We start from the raw sequence: 21,066 nt of genomic DNA on the forward strand, positions 1-21,066 counted from the left end.
ACCGCTAAGATTCACATCCCCTTTAAATGCAGATCCATTCGTTATGGTTAAAATTAAGAACAGTATTTTTGGATTTCGATAGCCTCAAATACATCTAATTTCGATGTTTCGACATATTTCGCAGTGACCAAGACAATAGTTCCTATCGTGTTCAGTTAAACTAGCATTTGCACCATGTTTTGTCATTCCAATATTAAAGCAAAACTACAGGGAATACGGTAAATTCCTTAACTGTTCTCTTGAATTTTTAGCCAATTTCAGACTTTCTTGTATCATCGTTGGTTTGAATTTGGAATTGATGTCATCTTTTGCAAGATTTTGCCCCCTCGATTCGTCATATCTTTTGGTTCTCTTGTTGGTCAATATTACGGTTGACTCTTTTGTGACGTCTTTATTTAGTGCTGACTAACGCACTATAATGCTCACCAACTGGCACCATAGTAGACAATGAAACTATGTATGTCGAAACTCACTAGTATAGTATTCGGTCTTAATACTTTTTCAATAATCTGAGCAAAATTCCTGAAATCATTTTCAGTAGGTCCAATGGAATTGCTCTAACAATCGGTTTTAAAGTAATATTTTACTTGTGAATTCTGCGAAGGCCATTCAGTCGTGGTGGTGGTGACTCTGTGAGTCATACATTTTTCTTAATTTATTGTACAGTAGAAGTAGCCCAGTTAAGTTGCTAAAATTCTTCGGTAGATTGGCTAGTCCAAGTATTTGTAAAGTTTGTCTACGATATCTCGAATCGCCGACTCGACTTAGCAATTATGTCCTCAACCGTTATTATATTTGGTGTGCATGTCCAAAGCTTCCACCTTTAAATGTACGAAACCTGAACACGGCTTATAAACCCAGGACACAATGTACCAAGGCACAAGTTTTGATTTCTTCAGCAGTTTTACTGACAAAGTTGGATAAATAGCGCCTATGAAAAAATAACCATACCAACGACTACAAAAATTACAATTAAATGAGAAAAAAATTACAAAATATTTCACGAATTATTTTTCATACTTAACACCACTTAATAATACAAAAATATAAAAATATATTTTACATTTCAAATTAAAATACTTACAGGTATCATTATAGTTGGCCTGAGTTGTGCAGGTTGCATGGCATATGAGTAAGCACCTAGAGAAGGATAATACTGCATCGGGGCGTAAGTTGGATATCCTAAGTATGTTGGATAGCCGGCAGCGTACATCGTACCTGGTGGATACATCTAAAACAAATAAACATATACGATATTGCGTATATATATATATATATATATATATATATATATATATATATTCTAAATCAAACATCAATTAAAATTGGATATTGGAACGCAAACGGTCTCACAAACCACAGTGAGGAGATTAAGGCATTTATAAAAGAGCCATTTTAGTGAGCCAGATTGCTGCACCTATGTCACACCACATCCAATGGTAAAAGGTCATGGTGGTACTGCGTTAATCATTGGAAGTCGTGTAAAACATCATGAAATAAATAAAGTATGTGAAATCAACATTCAGAAAACCTCGATACAGATACAGATAGAAATAAAATACCCGATCTCAACGACTTTGCTATCGGAAATAGAATTAGTAACAATTTTTTAAATATTAAACCTTCCTTTGACCTTTCTTCGGACCATTCTCCCATATTTATTGATGTGGTGAAACATGTATATGTATATACTACAAATAAATGCGCCAAATTGGAGTCTGTTCAGAGTTAATATTCAAAATGCAATTAATTTAAATCTTCCTCTTAAAACAAATAAAAATATTGAGGACGCAGTCTATCACCTTACGTTAATCATTCAACAGGCAGGTTCTTAAAACAAATGAAAATATTGAGGAAGCAGTCTATCACCTGACGTCAATCATTCAACAGGCAGCTTGGAGAGAAACTCCAGATCTAAATCAGAGTAATATCTGTGCACCATATCCACATCATATAAAAATCTTAACCATGAAAAGAAAAAACTAAGAAAACAGTGGCAAACTTCGAGAACTCCTGAAGACAACTGAATAGGACTACTCGCGTGATTAAATAAAAGTACAAAGATCAAGGTATAAACGAATTTCTTGAAAGTCTCACTGCGACGGATGACACAAATTACTCGATTTAGAAACTCTGTAAGAAACTTAAACATCAGATTAAGCATGATAGTCCCGTTAGAAAGGAAGATGGTGATTGGGCCAAGGCCGATAACGATAAAGCACAAGCATTCGCTAATAATTTCAGCCAAGTTTTGCAACCTCACTCCAGAACTATTTTAATGCCTCAATTGCTAAATTTCAGAGTGTGCTAACTCCCATACGAAAGTTCGTACGTAGAAATTTTAGTTCGAATAGGGATTCATGGTTCCCGGTTAGTGGTCCAATTACATCGACATATTGCCGTATAATTTAATACTTTTAAGTAAGCTTTCTTCAATGTAAACCCAACTACTGTTTGGTTTTGCGGTTAGTTACGCAAGTACTCCAACAGTTCACTGAAGATCGACTGATTAGTCCGAAAAGTTCTAAACTGTACAATCCATTTGGATTTAATTTAATTTTTTAATTAAATATACCTATCATTATACACATCACAATGAGGATCGGACAAGATGAAATAGAACAAGTTTAGGATTATATATATATATATATATATATATATATATATATATATATATATATATATATATATATATCTGGGTCAAACTATAAAACTTAACAAAGAAAACCAAACAGCAGAGATAAAAAGACGAGTTAGACTGGCATGGGCGGCATTTGGCAAACTAAGCTACATTCTTAAAAACAAAAGATCAGCATCTTAAGACCAAAGTATACAATCAATGCGTACTCCCTGTTCTCACTTATGGTTCCCAAACGTGGACATTTACAAAAGCAAACATGGACAAAATCATAAAAACCCAAAGAGCAATGGAAAGACAAATGTTGCACATAAGACTAATGGATAAAAAGAGAAACGAGTGGATAAGAGAGAAAACAAAAGTGAGGGATGTTAGACAAGAAGTTGCAAAATTGAAATGGGAGTTTTGTCGGACACAATATAAGATAAAAAGAAAAGGATTAGGGAGGCCTATGTCCAAATATGGACCGAAGAAGGCTAATTAGATAGATAGATAGATAGATACCTATCACTTACAACAGAAGTATTTTACTTCGATGTTCAAGTTTTTTATATTATTTTACTTAATTCATAAAGTAATAATGTTTCAGCTCGCCAGAATATGACAATCCTAATATTCATTCGATAAGAGTATTACATTCTAATTATTTAAATTAATTTGACTTTAATTGTTAAAAGGAAATGAATATTAAATAGTTATACATTTTTATGAAAATATGATAATACCTAATGCTAAATGATTTTTAGAAATAGTTTTTGACAAATAATATGAATCATGACAAATAAAATTTTAGCATTATTTATCATTAAACCAATTCGTTTAAATATCTACTTTTTTGTTCGCTACACTGTTTATTATAATTAGTGATATAATGTCAACCAAATAATTCTGATCGCATACATGGTATTAATAATAATACTTAATAAATAATAGCTTTCAGTTTACTAGCCTTTTATATTTTTAAAAATATATACACACATTTATTATTGGCAAGAGTTACTTACAGATGTAATAATATTTAGTAAAAATAAATAATAATCTTTAATATTAAATTTATATATTCCAAAAATCAGTAAAAGGATCGAACCCCGATTATCCACGTCCGAAAGCAAAGACAATACCACGTCTCGACCTCTCTCTGTTACGTCAACATTTAAGTTGTGTTTGGGAGATTGTTTGGTAGGTAACGTCATGTAACGTTGTCAATAAACCCCGCCCATTAGAAAGAGATGCAAAGACAGTTCGCATCTTTTTCTCTTTCGCACTAGGCTGGGGCATGGGGCTACGGTTTTAGAATTTAGATTACAACGCGCAGTCTAGGTATTGTCTGTATATGGTAACCGAGTACCATTAAATAGTTTAAGACAGTTTGTGTAAAATAACTTACCAATATCTAGCCACAAAATCGAAGATCTGGCCAAATAGTATTGAGGTTTGACCCACGAATTGTTTAAGTTGCATTTTTTTGTTAAAAAATTGCAGTTTTGAGGAATTTTAAAATCTTCTAATTTAATATTAAATTATGTAAAAGATAAACAAGTCAGATCAGTTTATTAATTTCGGAGAAATATATATAGTGGAAATTTGGCCAGAACACACAACATTTTTTAATAAAAAATTGCAAACTATTCAATGTTTGATACAGTCTACAAACTTTCTGCCTTCCTACGGAACGACATGTTTATGTGCTTCTTTGTAAAGAACCGTAATGACATTTAGAAACAATCCCGTAATAATTATGATATGTGTACTTCTACTTCCCATAAAGATAAAAGTATAAAACACTGCCTCGGTAGCACCGAGACTGCAAACTGAACTGAGAAACTATTTAAGTGTTCTTCTTTACGTGCCATCACCGCGACAGAGGTTGGCAATCCATCATGGTTATTCTGATCTTAGATACTCATCATCTTTGGCTCGACAATCCTCTGTGGATCTTGGCCTGCTCTAAGATTCGTCGCCATTCTGTTCGGTTTCTGGCAACATGTTGCCATCTTCTGATGATTTTTAATATCCGTAAGTCGGTTTCAACTCCATCTAACCACCTAATTCGCGGTCGGCCTTTGCTTCTTCCTACAGGTGTTCCTGTGGTTAGCTTTTTAGCAATCGTATTTTCTGGCATTCGTATTATGTGTCCAGCCCATCTAAGTCGCTGTGTTTTAATGAACGTTATTCCCAAAAGTCTTTCATCTTTCTGCGTTAGAGTCCATGTTTCTGCTCCATATGTGAGGACCGGTCTCAGCAATGTTTTGTACATAATAATTTTAGTTCTTCTTTGAATGTTTCTTGAGTGGAAATGCTTTTGGAGTCCATAGTATGTATGCCCTATTTGTAAGATTTATTCGTCTTTTGATTTCTTCGCTTGTTTTACTGGTAGCAGTCAATAGCGACCCAAGGTATGTGAAGTTGTCAACACGTCCAAAGGTATGACTTCCAAAGACTGTTTCTCGTTCCTCATTTGCTATCGGATCCTTTGTAACCAACATGTAGTTGGTTTTGTCTTCGTTGATGACCAGACCGACCTGTTTCGCAGCTGTTTCCAATTCTAGGAGATATTGCTCAACATCTCGCTTCCTACGCCCTATTATGTCAATGTCATCAGCATATGCTAAGACTTGTATCGATCTATTGTAAATAGTACCGACATCCCTAATTCGTGTATCTCGGACTGCCTTTTCTAAGGCAATATTAAATAAGAGGCAAGCCAGAGCATCCCCTTGTCTGAGTCCATCCTTTATCTCAAAGGATCTAGAATTCTCTCCCTGTATTCTAACAGTGGCTTCTAAGTTAGACATTGTCATTCTCGTTAGTCGGATAAGTTTCTCTGGTATACCAAACCCATGCATTGATTGGTATAGCACTGTTCTCTTCACACTGTCGTATGCGGCCTTGAAGTCGACGAATAGGTGATGGGTTTCAATATTGAATTCTAATGTTTTCTCGAGAATCTGTCTTATTAAATGAATCTGGTCAATTGTTGATTTTTCTGGAGTGAATCCAGCTTGATATTTACCATCTTAGATACTGCCGCTCTGAATAGTTCGTTTGATGTGCATCCGTACCATTCTCTCAAGTTACGCAACCATGAGATTCTTCTCCTTCCTACACTCTCTTGCCCTGGATTTTCCCTTGTATAATTAATTGAAGTATGTTGAATCTTTCATTACGCATAACATGTCCCAGATATTGCAGCTTTCGTCTCTTAATGGTTTCCAATATTTCCATTCTTTTATTGACTCTTCTCATGACTTCGTTGTTTGTTACATGCTCGGTCCATGATATCTTCAGGATTCTTCTATACACCCAAAGTTCAAATGCTTCTTTTTAAGTGTTACGAAAGATTATTTAATGTTTATTTATTTAGGTTAAATGCATGGTCCAGCCAAAAACTGAAGATGCTAACATGTGATTGAAAATATAACATTGAAACAATTATTCCGCTTTAAATATCTTGTTTTAGAGTTATCCAGCAGTCACAATAAATGGATTAAGAAACTGTTGAATCACTAAATGATACTTGACGGCACATGTGTCATAATGAAAGGAAAACTAGGAGAAAAATGTTTCAATAGCTCCAACAGACAAAAGATGAGAGAATGAACACATCATTTCGTGGATATGACATCTCGAGTTTTAGTAATATTGTCTAAATTTTTTAGTCTTTAGATTATATTTAATAAAATCACAATACTTACGTGTTGTCCAACAATAGCAGCAGGATGAGTCAAAGCTTGATCATAAGTAGGGGGAGGACCCTGTGGATATATCTGAGTCTGCCCAGGAATGACATATGGATTACCTCCCGGAATACCTGGCATAACTGAAAGAAGAAGTTATAGTGTAAATATTTGTTTATTAGAAATTTACGAAGGCTTAAAAAGATGCAGCAGTTTCAAGTATTTGAGAGGATCCTTCGATTATATTTCAATTTACTTTTGTCATTTCTTAACAGTTTTGATTTCCAAATTGAAAGTGGCTTAAGTATGGAAAAAATATGTCAATTATTAGAAATAAAAAGAATATGATTTGTCTAATCTCATTATCCTATTCTTTTTTGATTTAACCCAGCTAACTTTCAATATTCTAAAACATGGACATTATAACCGGTATTATTTGATAAAACAGTTCTCAAAAATAAAACATTAACCCATTATGACCTGTATATATATGTAACGTTTTGTAGACCCGTACAACATTCTCTTGTGCGGCCTTAGTTAGGCTATTAGCAGGTAGATGGTATGATAGGTCAGTTTTCAAAAGCTAGTTCTGTCGTTAGAAGTGAGCTCTGTGTGTAATAACTTTGAATATATTGTTTTATTTATGTGATTTATTCTTGGCGAATCTAGCTGATTCGATGGAAATCGGAATACGATTTGAGTAAGTATTATAAAACCAATTTCTTTTTCAATTATGCAACATTTTATGTGTATTTGTTTAGCTAATAGTTCTATTTACATGTTAGGTTAGGTATTTTCCAAAACTAATGTTCATATACGTACGCAAACCGATGTTTTGTTTGTGTTACAGATATGTAACGCTAGGTTATTATGAAGAGAAAAAATGTTTACAGTACAGATTGATGATTTTATTTTTATTTGTCGTTATATATGGCTAAAACAGACGTTAAAAAGAAAATTGTTAGTTGTTTATTGACAATTTTGATTTCATTTTGTTTTAATTTTAGAAGGAATTAGATACATACATTGATTATGCCAATACAATACAATATACAATATAAAGGAGATATTCATAGAACCACCGGAAAGTCATTTTTTGACAGACGAAGATTCTGCAGACGAGGATGCTGGAGGTACTGGACATTTATCACGCCGTCAATTGAGAGCACGTCGAAATTAAATTCTTAGATTCAACAAGTAGTTCTTCCCACTCTACTTTAGATGAACCAACTTGCAGTACATCTGATGAGAACGTAATCAAGGAGCAAGTAACGAATAAGCGTGAGAGAAAATCAACATTTATACTGCCAGATAAGAGAAATCTCAATATAGATGCTCTAGATGGGGATCTTATAGACAATCACGCCATACCTTTGTGTGGATATGTTTGAACAATTTATTAATAATGATATAATTAATCTTTTACAAAGCGAGTCAAATAAATATGCTTCTTTCAAGAATTGTCCTGATCCGTTACTTACAGCTGAAGAAACTAATGTTTCATAGGGATTTTACTTGTCAGAAAGACACTACTGGAAATCATGGAAAGAAATAAGAAAAATACTCTTATTAGCGAAGCTATGAGGTGAGACTGATGTAACTGCTCAGACAATAATGCCATTGATGTGTCTGATAAAATGTATAAATCTTTTATGAACAAATTAAAGGAACATTTTTTGAAACAGTTCATGCCCGTAAAACATGGATTTTGATGAAGCAATGTTTAAATATGGACGACACAGGTCCAAGCAAGTATCACAGGAAACCGATTAGATTTTGCTTCAAGATGTGGTGCATGAATAAGTGCGAAAGCAGACAATAATGTAGTTACAGTATTTCTTTGAATAGAATTTCAGAAACTTCGCTATTATGGGATGAACCGTCTCCTAACTACCATTCCTGACACGATGCGGAGACATTGTGCTGGAGAAGGTTGTTCTTGTACGAAAACTATGTGCAACAAATTAGATGTAGGTATTTGTTTGAAGTGTAATATAATATTTCATACAAACTCTTGTTAACGTCTACATAACATCCTAGCATTACATATATGTAAAATCGTTTTTTTTTTTGCAGTAAAAAGTTTTTTTAATAATACTTTTTCATACGTTTCTACCTCTAATTAATCCAAAAATATAAAAAATACGGTATTGCCCAAAAAAACTCCGGTCATAATGGGTTAAAGACAGAATTTTTTTTTAATACATTTATATTTTTTATAGTAGAATTTATTACACTAAAACTAAAAGAAAACATCGGTCGTGAAAGAAAAAAAATTATTCAATATTATTTTATAATTTATATGGGATTAAATTGAAATTAATTGTAATGAAAATTACATTTTACATTTTTTCTGACGTTTCAATTTGCAGTTCGGAAATCGTTTTCAAAAAACCCTTAAAATAAAAATTATCAATTACTTAATAAGTGTTTACAAATTGGCGCTAGGTAGTGACACCAAATTGACAGATGACTTACTTGACCCCAATATTACAGGCATTAGTAATATTGTGAGTGAAATTCTAAAAGGTCTTGTAACCTCGGACCGATCTCAAATTATGATTTTTCTTTGTTTCGAAACTATCTTACCGATTTTTCTATCAGATGTCGCTATTGCGTCCATAACGAAGCCATTTTATTGTTGCTTCTTAAAAGACAGAAGATTATTTTTCACGTTGAGAACGGCTATGAATAACTGTTCTGATGAGACTTATTAAGTCGAAATACGTATCAACAGGTACATAGACGCTTTGTACGTGAAATCAAATCTTTGCTGTCTTTTTCATTTTATTCGGATCTACTCTGTATGAGTACAAGAAACAAATTCGTTAAGGATTTCTGCTTAGTTGATAGACATGTCGTGGAATGCAAATTTTAGATTCCCCATGTCTCTATTAACATATTTATCAACGTCTGTTATACCTTGCATTTATAGAAGGTTCAGATTAAAGCAGAAATCTGAATTTGTTTCGAAACTATCTTACCGATTTTTCTATCAGATGTCGCTATTGCGTCCATAACGAAGCCATTTTATTGTTGCTTCTTAAAAGACAGAGAAGATTATTTTTCACGTTGAGACCGGCTATGAATAACTGTTCTGATGAGACTTATTAAGTCGAAATACGTATCAACAGATACATAGACGCTTTGTACGTGAAATCAAATCTTTGCTGTCTTTTTCATCATAAAATTAGAGATATTTATAACTATCCAAGTATTAGGCTGCGAGTTAATTTCAGGCTAGCATTAACACTAACCAACATACTTTTGTTAAAGTGGTAACAGAAAAAAGATCCACTGAGCCTTCTGTTGTTTTGTTTAATTCGATAATGGATAAGATAAGACAATATTGTGGTATCACATAGGGATATGTAATACAAAGATCTGTAATTTTATTTTCGATTAAGTCTAATTGACCGAGCAACTATATTATCTAGTTCACAATACCACTCGTAGAATCTATGTCGGTAGCCGCAGTGGCCAGAGCGTTAAATTTACCGAATGAAAGCTGGTCAAAATCCGGCTGACTGACATTAAAATTTTCGTATATATAAAAACAAACAATTCCCGTCTTCGTCGGATCGGTACTTAATCGAGGTGCTGCAGTAGTTCTGACATAATATGAGTCTTTCTAAACAAAATGAAGTAGATTTTACTTAGCAACAAGACATTTACTCAGCACAAACTATAAGTCATACAATTTTCAATTAAATGTGACTCATCTACAAATTGAACTGAGAGCTAACGGCAACAATGTTAAATATCAGAAGTAAATACTTACCGGGGTCATTTTTATTATGTATGCTTCGCCAATGTAAATAAGTGAGAAGTAAGATAGTTCCATAAAATTAGCCCCCGTAACAATATAAATTGGTGCGATTCACGACCGTATAGTTACGACAATCTCATTGGGTAGTTTAAAACATCGGTAAACTTATCAACATTTCGCTGGTCTATATATTTACGTTCTTGGAAAGAATGGTAATGAGAGAAATAGTTTATTTGTTTCACATTCTATACGTGCATAGGCGTGGTGTGTTCTATTTCTTAGGAATATATTTATTAAATAGACTTTATTATTAACTTTAAAATAGTTTTGAGGTAAGTAAAGTAAATTTGAGTTAAATTTTATTCTTTTTATAGTATTAACCCATTAACGTCCGAGACAATAAACAAAGAGAAATTTGACAATTTATTAGACAAATTATTTTATAATTTATTAGATTGTATTAAAAACATATAAGTAAATTAAGACTAATTTACAACCAAAAAGATTTTTTTCTCATTTTCAAGGAAAAACAGTACAATTTTTAATATAGAAACATATTGTATCTTAATGTAAATTAAATTTTAAGGTGAAAATTTTCGAAACATTCGGTGTGTAGATGCACTCTACACCTTTTACATAAATAGTATTACTTTTGCACATCTGACATTCTTGCACTAGTATCGTCTCTTTTTGTAATGTAGCCAATATTGTCGACTTTAGTTTTATCTGGTAAAGCAAATTTAGATTGACGTCTATGTACTAAGTTTGATACTGATCTAGCGGTTTTTTCACTATTCTCTTCTCTTTATGTTTGATTGAACGAAATCTATGTCGGCTCATGCTTTCTTTTATAATGTGCACTTCTTTATCCTCATCCTTCGACCAATACATATCAACTTTACGCGGAGTGTGATAACCAGATAATATACATATGCCAATATTTTTTTTTAAATCTATGTCATTCATTTCAAAATCGTGACGGTTATATTGCGATGCATAAATATTTGTAAAATATAGAATGCTCTCAATTACTTGTTTATCAAAAAAGAGTGGAAAAACTTCAATATGTGACTTGCCTCCATGATTGGCTTTTATATTGTCTAAAATATTAATCAGACTGATGTTGAATTACTACCGAGTACGAAGGAGCATTTGGATTTACTATTTTTACCTGGTTTTTTCTTTAAAATCAAAATAACCGAGTTTATTCCTTCTTTGCAAATAAAAATATCATCAATGTCTTCTACATCGGAAACTTCATCTGATTCCGGCGGCACATAATCCACATCAAGTTAGTAAGCATTTTCACAATCTGAGTCTTCCTCTAACAAAGCCATGACTCTTTAGTAGTTAGTGCCCTCTTCAGTAATTTCATATTTCGAGAATTTACTCAAATAAACAACAAAAAAATGCACTACTACTTATATACACGCATTCACATGATAATAGTTTAGCTTACCTCATTTTAATTTATATGGAATATAAAACAAATAAACACAAGGAAACTTTCAAATCAAGTTAACAAAAACAAATATAACGTTTACAGCACACGGCAATTCTATAAATAGAGAATGAAGTGTACCGACGAGATCGTATGTTAAAATTTCAGATTGTTTAGTCTAATAAAAAAAGAAGTATTTTGCAAAGTTTTCTGTTTTTGAAGTACTATATTAGGCACTCTATAATACCTGTCAAAACACACATGATAATTAATTAATTATATATCGGTTTTATATTTAATTTTTACGTAATTACTTATGTGTTTAAATAAATAATTAAAATATTATTTTGGTACGCCCCTGCAAAGTTGATAGGTGGAATATGATTTCGTCGCTTTAAATGCGATGTTGTAAATTAATCACCTTTAATTAAAAATTTTTTTAGAAATATACTTCTGGTAACATTCATGGTTGATGATTTAAAATTTAAAAATTCTAGATTCTGAGAAAAGTAAAAAGCTTTATTAAATAAAACGACATTTATCAAAATTTTATATCAATCGCTAATGATAAAAAAAATTCATACAAGCATTATTGGATAGTGTGTAGAAATATTTATAATTTCATTAAACACTAAAAACAAAGAACTAAAATAAAAAAAAATAAAGATATATTTATTGAGCAAACCTTATCAAACGTTAAAATACTCGAACTGCCAAAAATCACATCTTAAAATAACAACTTCACTTTTGGAACTATCACTGCATTTAATACTAATAATAACTTCTCAATTATATACTACTAAACCGAAATTTATGCTTCCACTTTAATTATTTTTAGTACGAAACAAAATGTAGTATTTGGCACAAAAATCGATATTTCACATTCAAGACAAACTTTCCAAGTAAAAGAAAATTCATCCTTACTAAATATTCTCTGTAGAACTGATTCTATATTCTATATCGATTCCTTAAATTTTGGTTATTTATGTACGTTTATTTAGGAGCGCTACGTGAATTGACTATGCAAATTGATTGAAAACTGACAGGCCAACAACAAATTATGATTTTGCCTTTCATACAAAAAACACTATTGATCGCGACACGACGAAGTTAGGTCAATTTTAAAGACCGAGAGCCAGCACTTTTAAAACATGAAATTATAATACTTTTTCACGTACATTTCACGTAAAATATATCACTTCTATAAACTAAGTGACATAAAAATCCGAACACCCATTAAACATTATTTTATTTTAATAAAATTTAGTATAGAGGCTTATCTTGGCAAAAACAATCAATGATTAGGATTTCAGTTATATCAGTTTAGGTTTTCTTTGTTTAGTGTGATAAGTGGCGGATAGTTGGTCTAAGAGAAGCCGGACTTTCTTTTCAGGAAATTGCGAGTAGGGTTCACAGAAATTTAAACACTGTGGTAAGATGCTATCGGGAATGGCGTCAAGAAGGCCGAACACGAAGATTGAGGGGCACAGGGCGGAATTGATGACAAACCAGAGGAAATAAAAGAACAGTTTTTCAAAGACCTAGAGCACGTCTACAGAAGATGTCCCAGAAATGACATAAGATTGTATTAGGTGACATTAATGCAAGAATAGGAAGAGAGCGAGTTTTCAGGCCCACGACAGGAAAGCATAGCTATATAATATCAGTAGCGACAATGGATTACGACTGATAAACTTAGCAGCAGCACTAAATATGACAGTCGCTAGCATCTATTGTGAACACAAGAACATACACAAGGTAACCTGGACCTCTCGTGATAGAAGAACAACGAGTCAGATTGATTACATCTTAATAGATTCAAGGCATGGAATAGACGCAGAAGTTATAAACGCGCAAACATAGACTCAGATCCTTGCCTAGTAATCTCAACATTGAGCGCTAGAATTTCAAACACCAGTAAAAATAAAATATATATAAAAAAAATGGAATGTGCAAAAGGTGGGAGATGCGACAATTGCAGAACGGTACTCGGAAAACATCACCAACAGGCCAAGAAATCAAAATATAAATGAAGAAGGCCAGACAGATATAGACTCCTACTGGACCAGAATAAAAGAAGACATTTAAGCTGAATCAGCAGCGAAAGATGAAATAAAAACAGAAATTTGTGCCCGAAAAAATCATTGGTTTGACGATGAATGCAAGAATGCAACAAAAAAAAATGAAGCCTACAGAAAGATGCTTACCCGACGAACTAAAACAACTTTAGAGAATCACCAGACAAAGAGAAGAGAAGAAAAAAGGATACACAAAAGAAAAACAAAAATGAAACCACTTAAATAAAGAACTTAAATATATAGAAAACCTCAACATAGAGAAATAATTCAGAGCATTCTATAAGACAGTTAACATCAACAGAAAATAATTCAAGGCAACCCCAAGTCAATGCAGAAGTCAGAATGGCGACCTATTATCAACAAGGAAAGATGTATTGAACAGATAGGTGGAATACTTTAACTTAATGGAGAGGAAGAAGAAGAAAACCTGGAAGACGAAAGAGATAAGGTAAGGGGAACAGACGAGAAGGAAGAGAAACCACAACGATTCTTGAAGTTAAAGATGCAGTTAAAAAAATAGCCAGAAACAAATCACCCGGAATAGATAATCTCCCAGCTGAACTATATAAAGAAGGTGGCCACGATAGAATAATGGCATTAAAGCAGCTTAGAAAAGAAATATGGATACAGAAATCTCTCCCCAATGATTGGAATATTGAAATCTGTTGCACCTTACACAAAAAAAGAGATATCTTTAAATGATCTAACCACAGAGGAATGACGCTTCTAAATGCAGCTTATAAAATATTTTCCACAGTACATAGTTTCAGAGGTGCAACAATTCATCAGATTGCAACCCTGAGACAAATTTTAGAAAAAACACTGGAATATGGCATTGATACTCATCACATATTTATAGACTACAAAGCAGCCTACAACTCTGTGAATAGAAGGGAAATGTTTAAAGCAATGAAAGAGCTAGGAATACCAAATAAGTTGGCAAATTTAACAAAACTAACTCTTGAAAAACTTGAATGTAGAGTACGAATTCAGGGGGACTGTCTGAATCTTTGATCTGGGAGACTGATCACAAATCATCACCATTGGTTCAATATATAATAAATCAGTGCAATATATAATAAATCATCAATATTGTTGGGAGGACCGAAAACGCTGTACGAGAGGCGTATGTAGCATTAAAAGAATCAGCTACAAAAAGGCTGTAATAATAAACAACAAAACGAAGTATATGAAAATAAGCACGCAATCACAAATCCTACGACCACTTGTTATAGAAAACGACGTAATCGAAGCAGTGAACAGATTTGTATACCTGGGAACGCTTCTTAACACTGAAAATAATACTACCGCAGAATTTGCACGGCCAACAGATGCTATTTTGGGCTCAATCTCCTCCTTAAATTTATAATTATATCGAAAAATACAAAAATAAAACTGTACAAAACAGTAATACGCCCAGTCCTAACATATGGTTCAGAGACCTGGACTCTAACAAAAAGTAATGAAAACATGTTAGGATGTTTCGAAAGAAAAGTACTAAGGCGAATCTATGGCATAGTGAATGATAGTGGAGTGTGGAGAAGACGATACAACTTCAAACTTTTTAGAATATACCAGGAACCAGATAACGTAAAACATATTAAGATAAGACGTCTGACGACAGGACGTAAAAAACGCTCCTTGATAGACGCATTGGTCAGAGAAGAAGAGGAAGACCCAGAACAAAGTTCCTGGAATGGATGAAGACACGAGAAATATGGGAATACGTGTATGTTGATGACTGTAGAGAAAGTCTTGAGGAAGCTAGGACCCAGACAGAGTTGTAAAGCCAGAATGATGATGGGGACTTTTACACAATGGCATTAAACAATACTTATAGTATTGTAGTACTATATCTTCAAAAACTGTATCAAAACCAGTATAAACAAAATGGCGAGTTTTATACGAGATCTGGCATTACAGAAACATACTTTATGAGGTACAAGTTTTCGCGCACTTCTTCGATAGTTTGAAATTATTAAAATACAAAGATTTTAAATTTATATTGCTAAGTTATTATGAGTTTTTGAGGCGTGAAATTTTGTAAAAACATGAAACAATATAGTAGTATGTTTGGTGGACTAGGGGCGTTTTTGCAGGTAGATCTTTTAAATGTATATTGGCGATCATAAGGAAAAACGCAAAAAAATGTACGACAAAAATGTTAAGAAGGTTAGACACCCGTATAATATGCTAATTTTTTAACTATTAATTAAATTATTAAGACCAGTTAAATTTCTCAATAATATTTCATAAAAAGCATTAGAACTCGATAGTATACATGGACGACAAAATAGTTTATGGTTTCCCCTTTGTTCAAGCGCTTAGATATAATTTATTTTATCTTTGAAGTTAAGTTTGTCTCTGCAAATATTCAACATCAAATTGATTTCTTTTTACTGTTCTTTCCAATGTGAACATTCCTTATATGAACTCGTCCTATCAGAATACATTTCAGCGTCTGGGTTAAGCTGATTTGATACAGTTTCTGTATCTTTTATCTATTAAAAAGCAATTTATCTTATTTCTAACCAATCTTGTGGGGTTTACAATCAACAGTCCTTGCATTTGTAGTTTGTAAAACGTGTTTGTAATTATGGAGTTTTTCTCTTGGCAACATATATATATATATATATATATATATATATATATATATATATATATATATATATATATACACGGTAATATAGGGGCATATCCTTGTATGATATTGAGCTTTATCGTTTTATCGTATTTGTTTGAAATTGCAATAACATGATCTTATCTAATGTACGAGTGAAACTAACCACAGATGACATGCGGTTTTCCAACACAACCTGCAACTCCTTTCTGTGGTCAGCTTTATACTACATTGAAATGTTTTAATTTTTAGGCCTTAGCGTGCTTCTTAGAGGACGCAAATTTTATTTTTTTGGTATATTGGGAGGGTAAAAATAAGCTTAAGTTCAAGTTTGTGGGATCGCCACCCTTGTCCACCGGCCGCCATCTTGGAAAAAGAGGTGCAAAGTGTTTTCGCGCTGTTTCCTCGAAAACTAGCAACCCTACAGAAAATTATATGAGATATTATTTGTAGCAAATTAAATTGTCTACAACTTTATTGGGGTTACTTTTAATTGTAAAATGGAAAATAAAAAATAATAAACAAAAATAACTAAAAATTTTTGAAAAAATTTTCTTTTGGGCCCTATAACTTCTTTTCTGATCATTTTACAATACATGACATATCGTTGGCGAATTTATTTTCGTCTATTTATTATATGATGGAAGTAAAGATGATTCTCTGACAGCATGAGATACAAACGATTCGCCAAGACTTTGAACAAAAATACATTTAACTTATTATCGCTTCCGCCAACACAAGATGCAGCTCTTTTCCACAGTCGAGAGTCTAGAGTTTATCACCAGGAAACACAGCGATGATGAAAATTGGGACTGGAAAAAGCATGGAAAAATTTGTATATCTATCAAAACTTTCAAAATTCCAGCATCCTCCGAACTTATGAAATTAATTTTCTGCAGACGCAAGGGAAACTGTGAAAGTATGTGTGGTTGTCGAAAAGCAGGCATCAAATGCTCTGCAGTGTTGTGTGTTGCTCAATTGCTCTGGTGAAACCTGCAGTAACGTGACGGAAATATCAAAATTAATCGAAAAATTGGAAGAAGAATTACCCACAATAACGCTAATTCAAAGTTCCGTTCTTCCAAAAACATTCACCTTCGATACTGAATTAGAAACACAGCCTGGACAATCGAAAGAAAATGAAAAAACAACTTTTTAAATATATTACTATTTTAAATAAATTATGCTCAATATTGTCTCGCCTGGAAATTGTCCTAGGCCTAATGGGGATACCACTTAAAAAAAACGTGCCTCCAGGTCCAGGTTACCTAATAAGTGGTCGGAAAAAGGTCGACAATAAACAAATAATAACATAGGAATGTTAACAAAATGATAAATTATATGAATAAAAAAATATATAATAGAAAACTAAACCTAATGGTTCATTTTTATGGTATTCTTACGAGTATTCCAGAACCCGGTCAACTTCGGAGTGCTCTAAAACCCAGAGAAATTAATAAAATTAAAAGAAATTTGTAGTAAAAAGTATTCGTTGAAAAATCCCCTATAATATTACTCTGATGTCATTTTATAGTTAAATGACCAGAAAAAAAGTTTCAAGGCCCAAAAAAAATTTGTTCAAAAATAAGTTATTTTTTTTATAACTTTTTTATTTTCCATTTTACGATTAAAAGTAATACAAATGAAGTTGTAGACAATTTAATTTGCTACAAAAAATGTCTAAAATTTTCTGTAGGGTTGTTAGTTTACGCAATACAGCGCGAAAACCCTTTGCACCTCTTTTTCCAAGATGGCGGTCGGGGGACGAGGGTATCGACCCCACAAACTTGAACTTAAGTTTATTCTTGACCCTGACCCCCACCCAACACATCACTCCTCTCAAAAATGCAATAAATCTTACATAATTGAACTTTTCAATGTATTATTATTATTTCCAGAAAAACAAATCGTACTATTTCTAGTGGAGCACTAGAAATCAACCAAGACATGTTTTTAAACGTATTCTTGCACCTAATCATAAATAGTTTGTCAAAATACGTTTATATACAGGGTGTTTCAAAAAAAGGTAACCCCGTCTCTAGGGTAGGTAAAAAACTGAAAAATAATTGGGGTTTGCTCAGTAAAAAATTTTTGTAACGCCATCCGTTTTCAAGATACAGGGCGTTGAAGAAAAAACGCATTTTTTACGATTTTGCCGAAACTACTGACAACATTGTAATGAAATTTTATACGAATATGTTTTGGAAGCTGATACATCCCATGAATTTATTTTTATATCTGATTCTCATAGAGGGCGCTAGTTACACGGATCGTACGTATTAGTCAATATAACTTTTTTAAGAGTATAATTATTAATCAAAATTTCAAGTAAACTTAAACATCATTCAATTTTACACAAAAAAGGTACTCTTGGTAAAACTCGATACTGTGTACCGTTTTCGGAATATTTTGATTTGAAAATTATGAAGTAATAATTGATGCTGGTATAAAATAGTTAGTAATTAAACAAAACTCACAAGAAGAAAATTAAATTAATGACTAAGAACATAAAATAAAATTCAATTACAGTAAGTGTTCAAAATGCCCTCCGTTTTCGCGAATACACAAGTCTATTCTTTTTTCTAAAGATTCCATTAACCTTCTAAACGGTAGGGGATCAGCTATGATGTCATTAAATTGACGTTGAATTCTTTCTTCCAATTCTTGGCGTGAATTTACCTCTGTAGCATAGACTTTTTCCTTAATATACGACCAAACTGCGTAGTCCAAAGGGTTAAAATCGCATGACCGAGGAGGCCAATGAATCGGAGCTTCTGCACCTCTACCAATCCATCGATTCGGAAAATGATTACTCAACCAATTACGACACCTTCTATCAAAGTGTGGTGGAGCTCCATCGTGCATAAAAAATAAAGATCTTCGCTCGTTTAGCGTTAAATCTTCTAATATCTCGAATAAGGAATTGTTTAAAAAATCAAGATACATATCACCATTTAAATTTCCAGGTAGAATATGATAACCTGTTAATTTGTTACCTAAAGTTGCTGCCCAAACATTAACTTTAAATGAGTGTTGGTAATGTGATACCCTTTTGACTCGTGGATTCTCATCACAACAGTAGTGTGCATTATGGGAGTTAAACATACCTTGTCGCGTAAAGGTGGCCTCGTCCGTAAAAAGAATGCATTTTAAAAAATTTGGATTGTGGGCTGTTTTTTGTTGCAATGTTTCACAAAAATCCACTCTAACCGGTAGATCATCTGGCAAGAGCTCTTGGACTTGTCTGTAATGATAAGGATGTAATTGCTGTTCTTTCAGTATCCGCCAAGTACTTGAAGAAGAAGTATTTGTTTGTCTTGCTATATTCCTTACGCTAACTGTTGGATCTTGATCAAGTAAATTTAAAATATTATTTTCTTTATTAATTGTTTCTCGACAACGTCGTTCAACGGCTCTAAATGTTTTTTTACTTGGTAAGTTTCTTCTAGGAAACTTTTCTGCATAACGTGTCACAGCTGCACTAGAACATCCTAAACATTCGCTTAAGGTTAATAACATGTCAGTGTATCAACATTTGAGTACATTTTGATTTGATTTTACAAATAACAAGGTTTCAAAACTCTAATTATTGTTGATTTACCGTCATAACAATCAATAAATGTCAATAAATGAGAAAATAAAGGTATACCTATTAGAACTTTATCATTACTACCAGCATCAATTATTACTTCATAATTTTTAAATCAAAATATTCCGAAAACGGTACACAGTATCGAGTTTTACCAAGAGTACCTTTTTCGTGTAAAATTGAATGCTGTTTAAGTTTACTTGAAATTTTGATTAATAATTATACTCTTAAAAAAGTTATATTGACTAATACTTAGTACGATCCGTGTAACTAGCGCCCTCTATGAGAATCAGATATAAAAACAAATTCATGGGATGTATCAGCTTCCAAAACATATTCGTATAAAATTTCATTAGAATGTTGCCAGTAGTTTCGGCAAAAAATGCGTTTTTTCTTCAACGCCCTATATCTTGAAAACGGATGGCGTTACAAAAATTTTTTACTAAGCAAACCCCAATTATTTTTCAGTTTTTTACCTACCCTAGAGACGGGGTTACCTTTTTTTGAAACACCCTGTATATATCGAATATTGCGAGTTATACTGTTTTTATTAATTTTCCCAGAACCGGAAGTGAGTATTTTCGTTTTGACAATTTTTGCCGCAATAGCTATAAGTGCTGAATCGGAATGCGTCGTCAGTTTTTCTCTATTACAGTTTTTTGAATATAGGACTGAACAGACATACGGACCGACGGACGGACATAACCTATAGGATCGACATACATATTACTTTCATATTATTATTTTGCGGTTTTGTTTTCTCTTTATCATATTTTGTCCCTCTCTGTCAGCTCTGGTTATAGTAACAGTATTATTAGATTATTCTGGATAAAGGATGCATAGTCGTGAAACTTCGGTCAGACGTTCAAGAATTATGTCTGGCTCTTCGGTACCCGGTTGTACTGTCATTGTATCAGTTGATTTTTCTAGATTATTATTAGAAGTTTTTCTTAGTCAAATGATTTTTGCTAATGGATAGAGCACTAAAATAGCGGCATGTTTATGATAAATTGATTTTAAATTTCACATTATATTAACTACTGTTACCTATATTTCTTATTGTTGATACCAATACCATTCAAAATTTATTGGACTAAAGAATCGCAACTTGATTAAACCTGACGTTTTTGTAGTTTCTAAAGTTTTTTATTAGTAATGCAACCGCTAATGAACAAGCTGAATTGCTTAAAGAGAGATATATTAGAAGTTCTTAATATATTATGGATACAAATATAAAAAAATCCTTCGAGCCGG

At 32.7% G+C, this 21,066-nt stretch overlaps 1 protein-coding gene across 3 annotated transcripts in view; it reads right to left on the reverse strand.

The window, feature by feature from the left end:
- Nucleotides 1-21,066, reverse strand: part of LOC140447543 (DAZ-associated protein 2) — a 74,502-nt gene that overhangs the window by 8,766 nt on the left and 44,670 nt on the right. For all 3 annotated transcript variants that reach the window (XM_072540249.1, XM_072540250.1, XM_072540248.1), the window contains 2 exons: nucleotides 6,334-6,458; nucleotides 1,085-1,231 (listed from right to left, as the gene is read on the reverse strand). In XM_072540249.1, coding sequence (XP_072396350.1) covers nucleotides 1,085-1,231; nucleotides 6,334-6,458 — 272 coding nt within the window. The remainder of the gene's footprint in view (nucleotides 1-1,084; nucleotides 1,232-6,333; nucleotides 6,459-21,066) is intronic.

This window comes from Diabrotica undecimpunctata, chromosome 8 (genome assembly GCF_040954645.1).
Source record: "Diabrotica undecimpunctata isolate CICGRU chromosome 8, icDiaUnde3, whole genome shotgun sequence".
Lineage (NCBI taxonomy): Eukaryota > Metazoa > Arthropoda > Insecta > Coleoptera > Chrysomelidae > Diabrotica > Diabrotica undecimpunctata.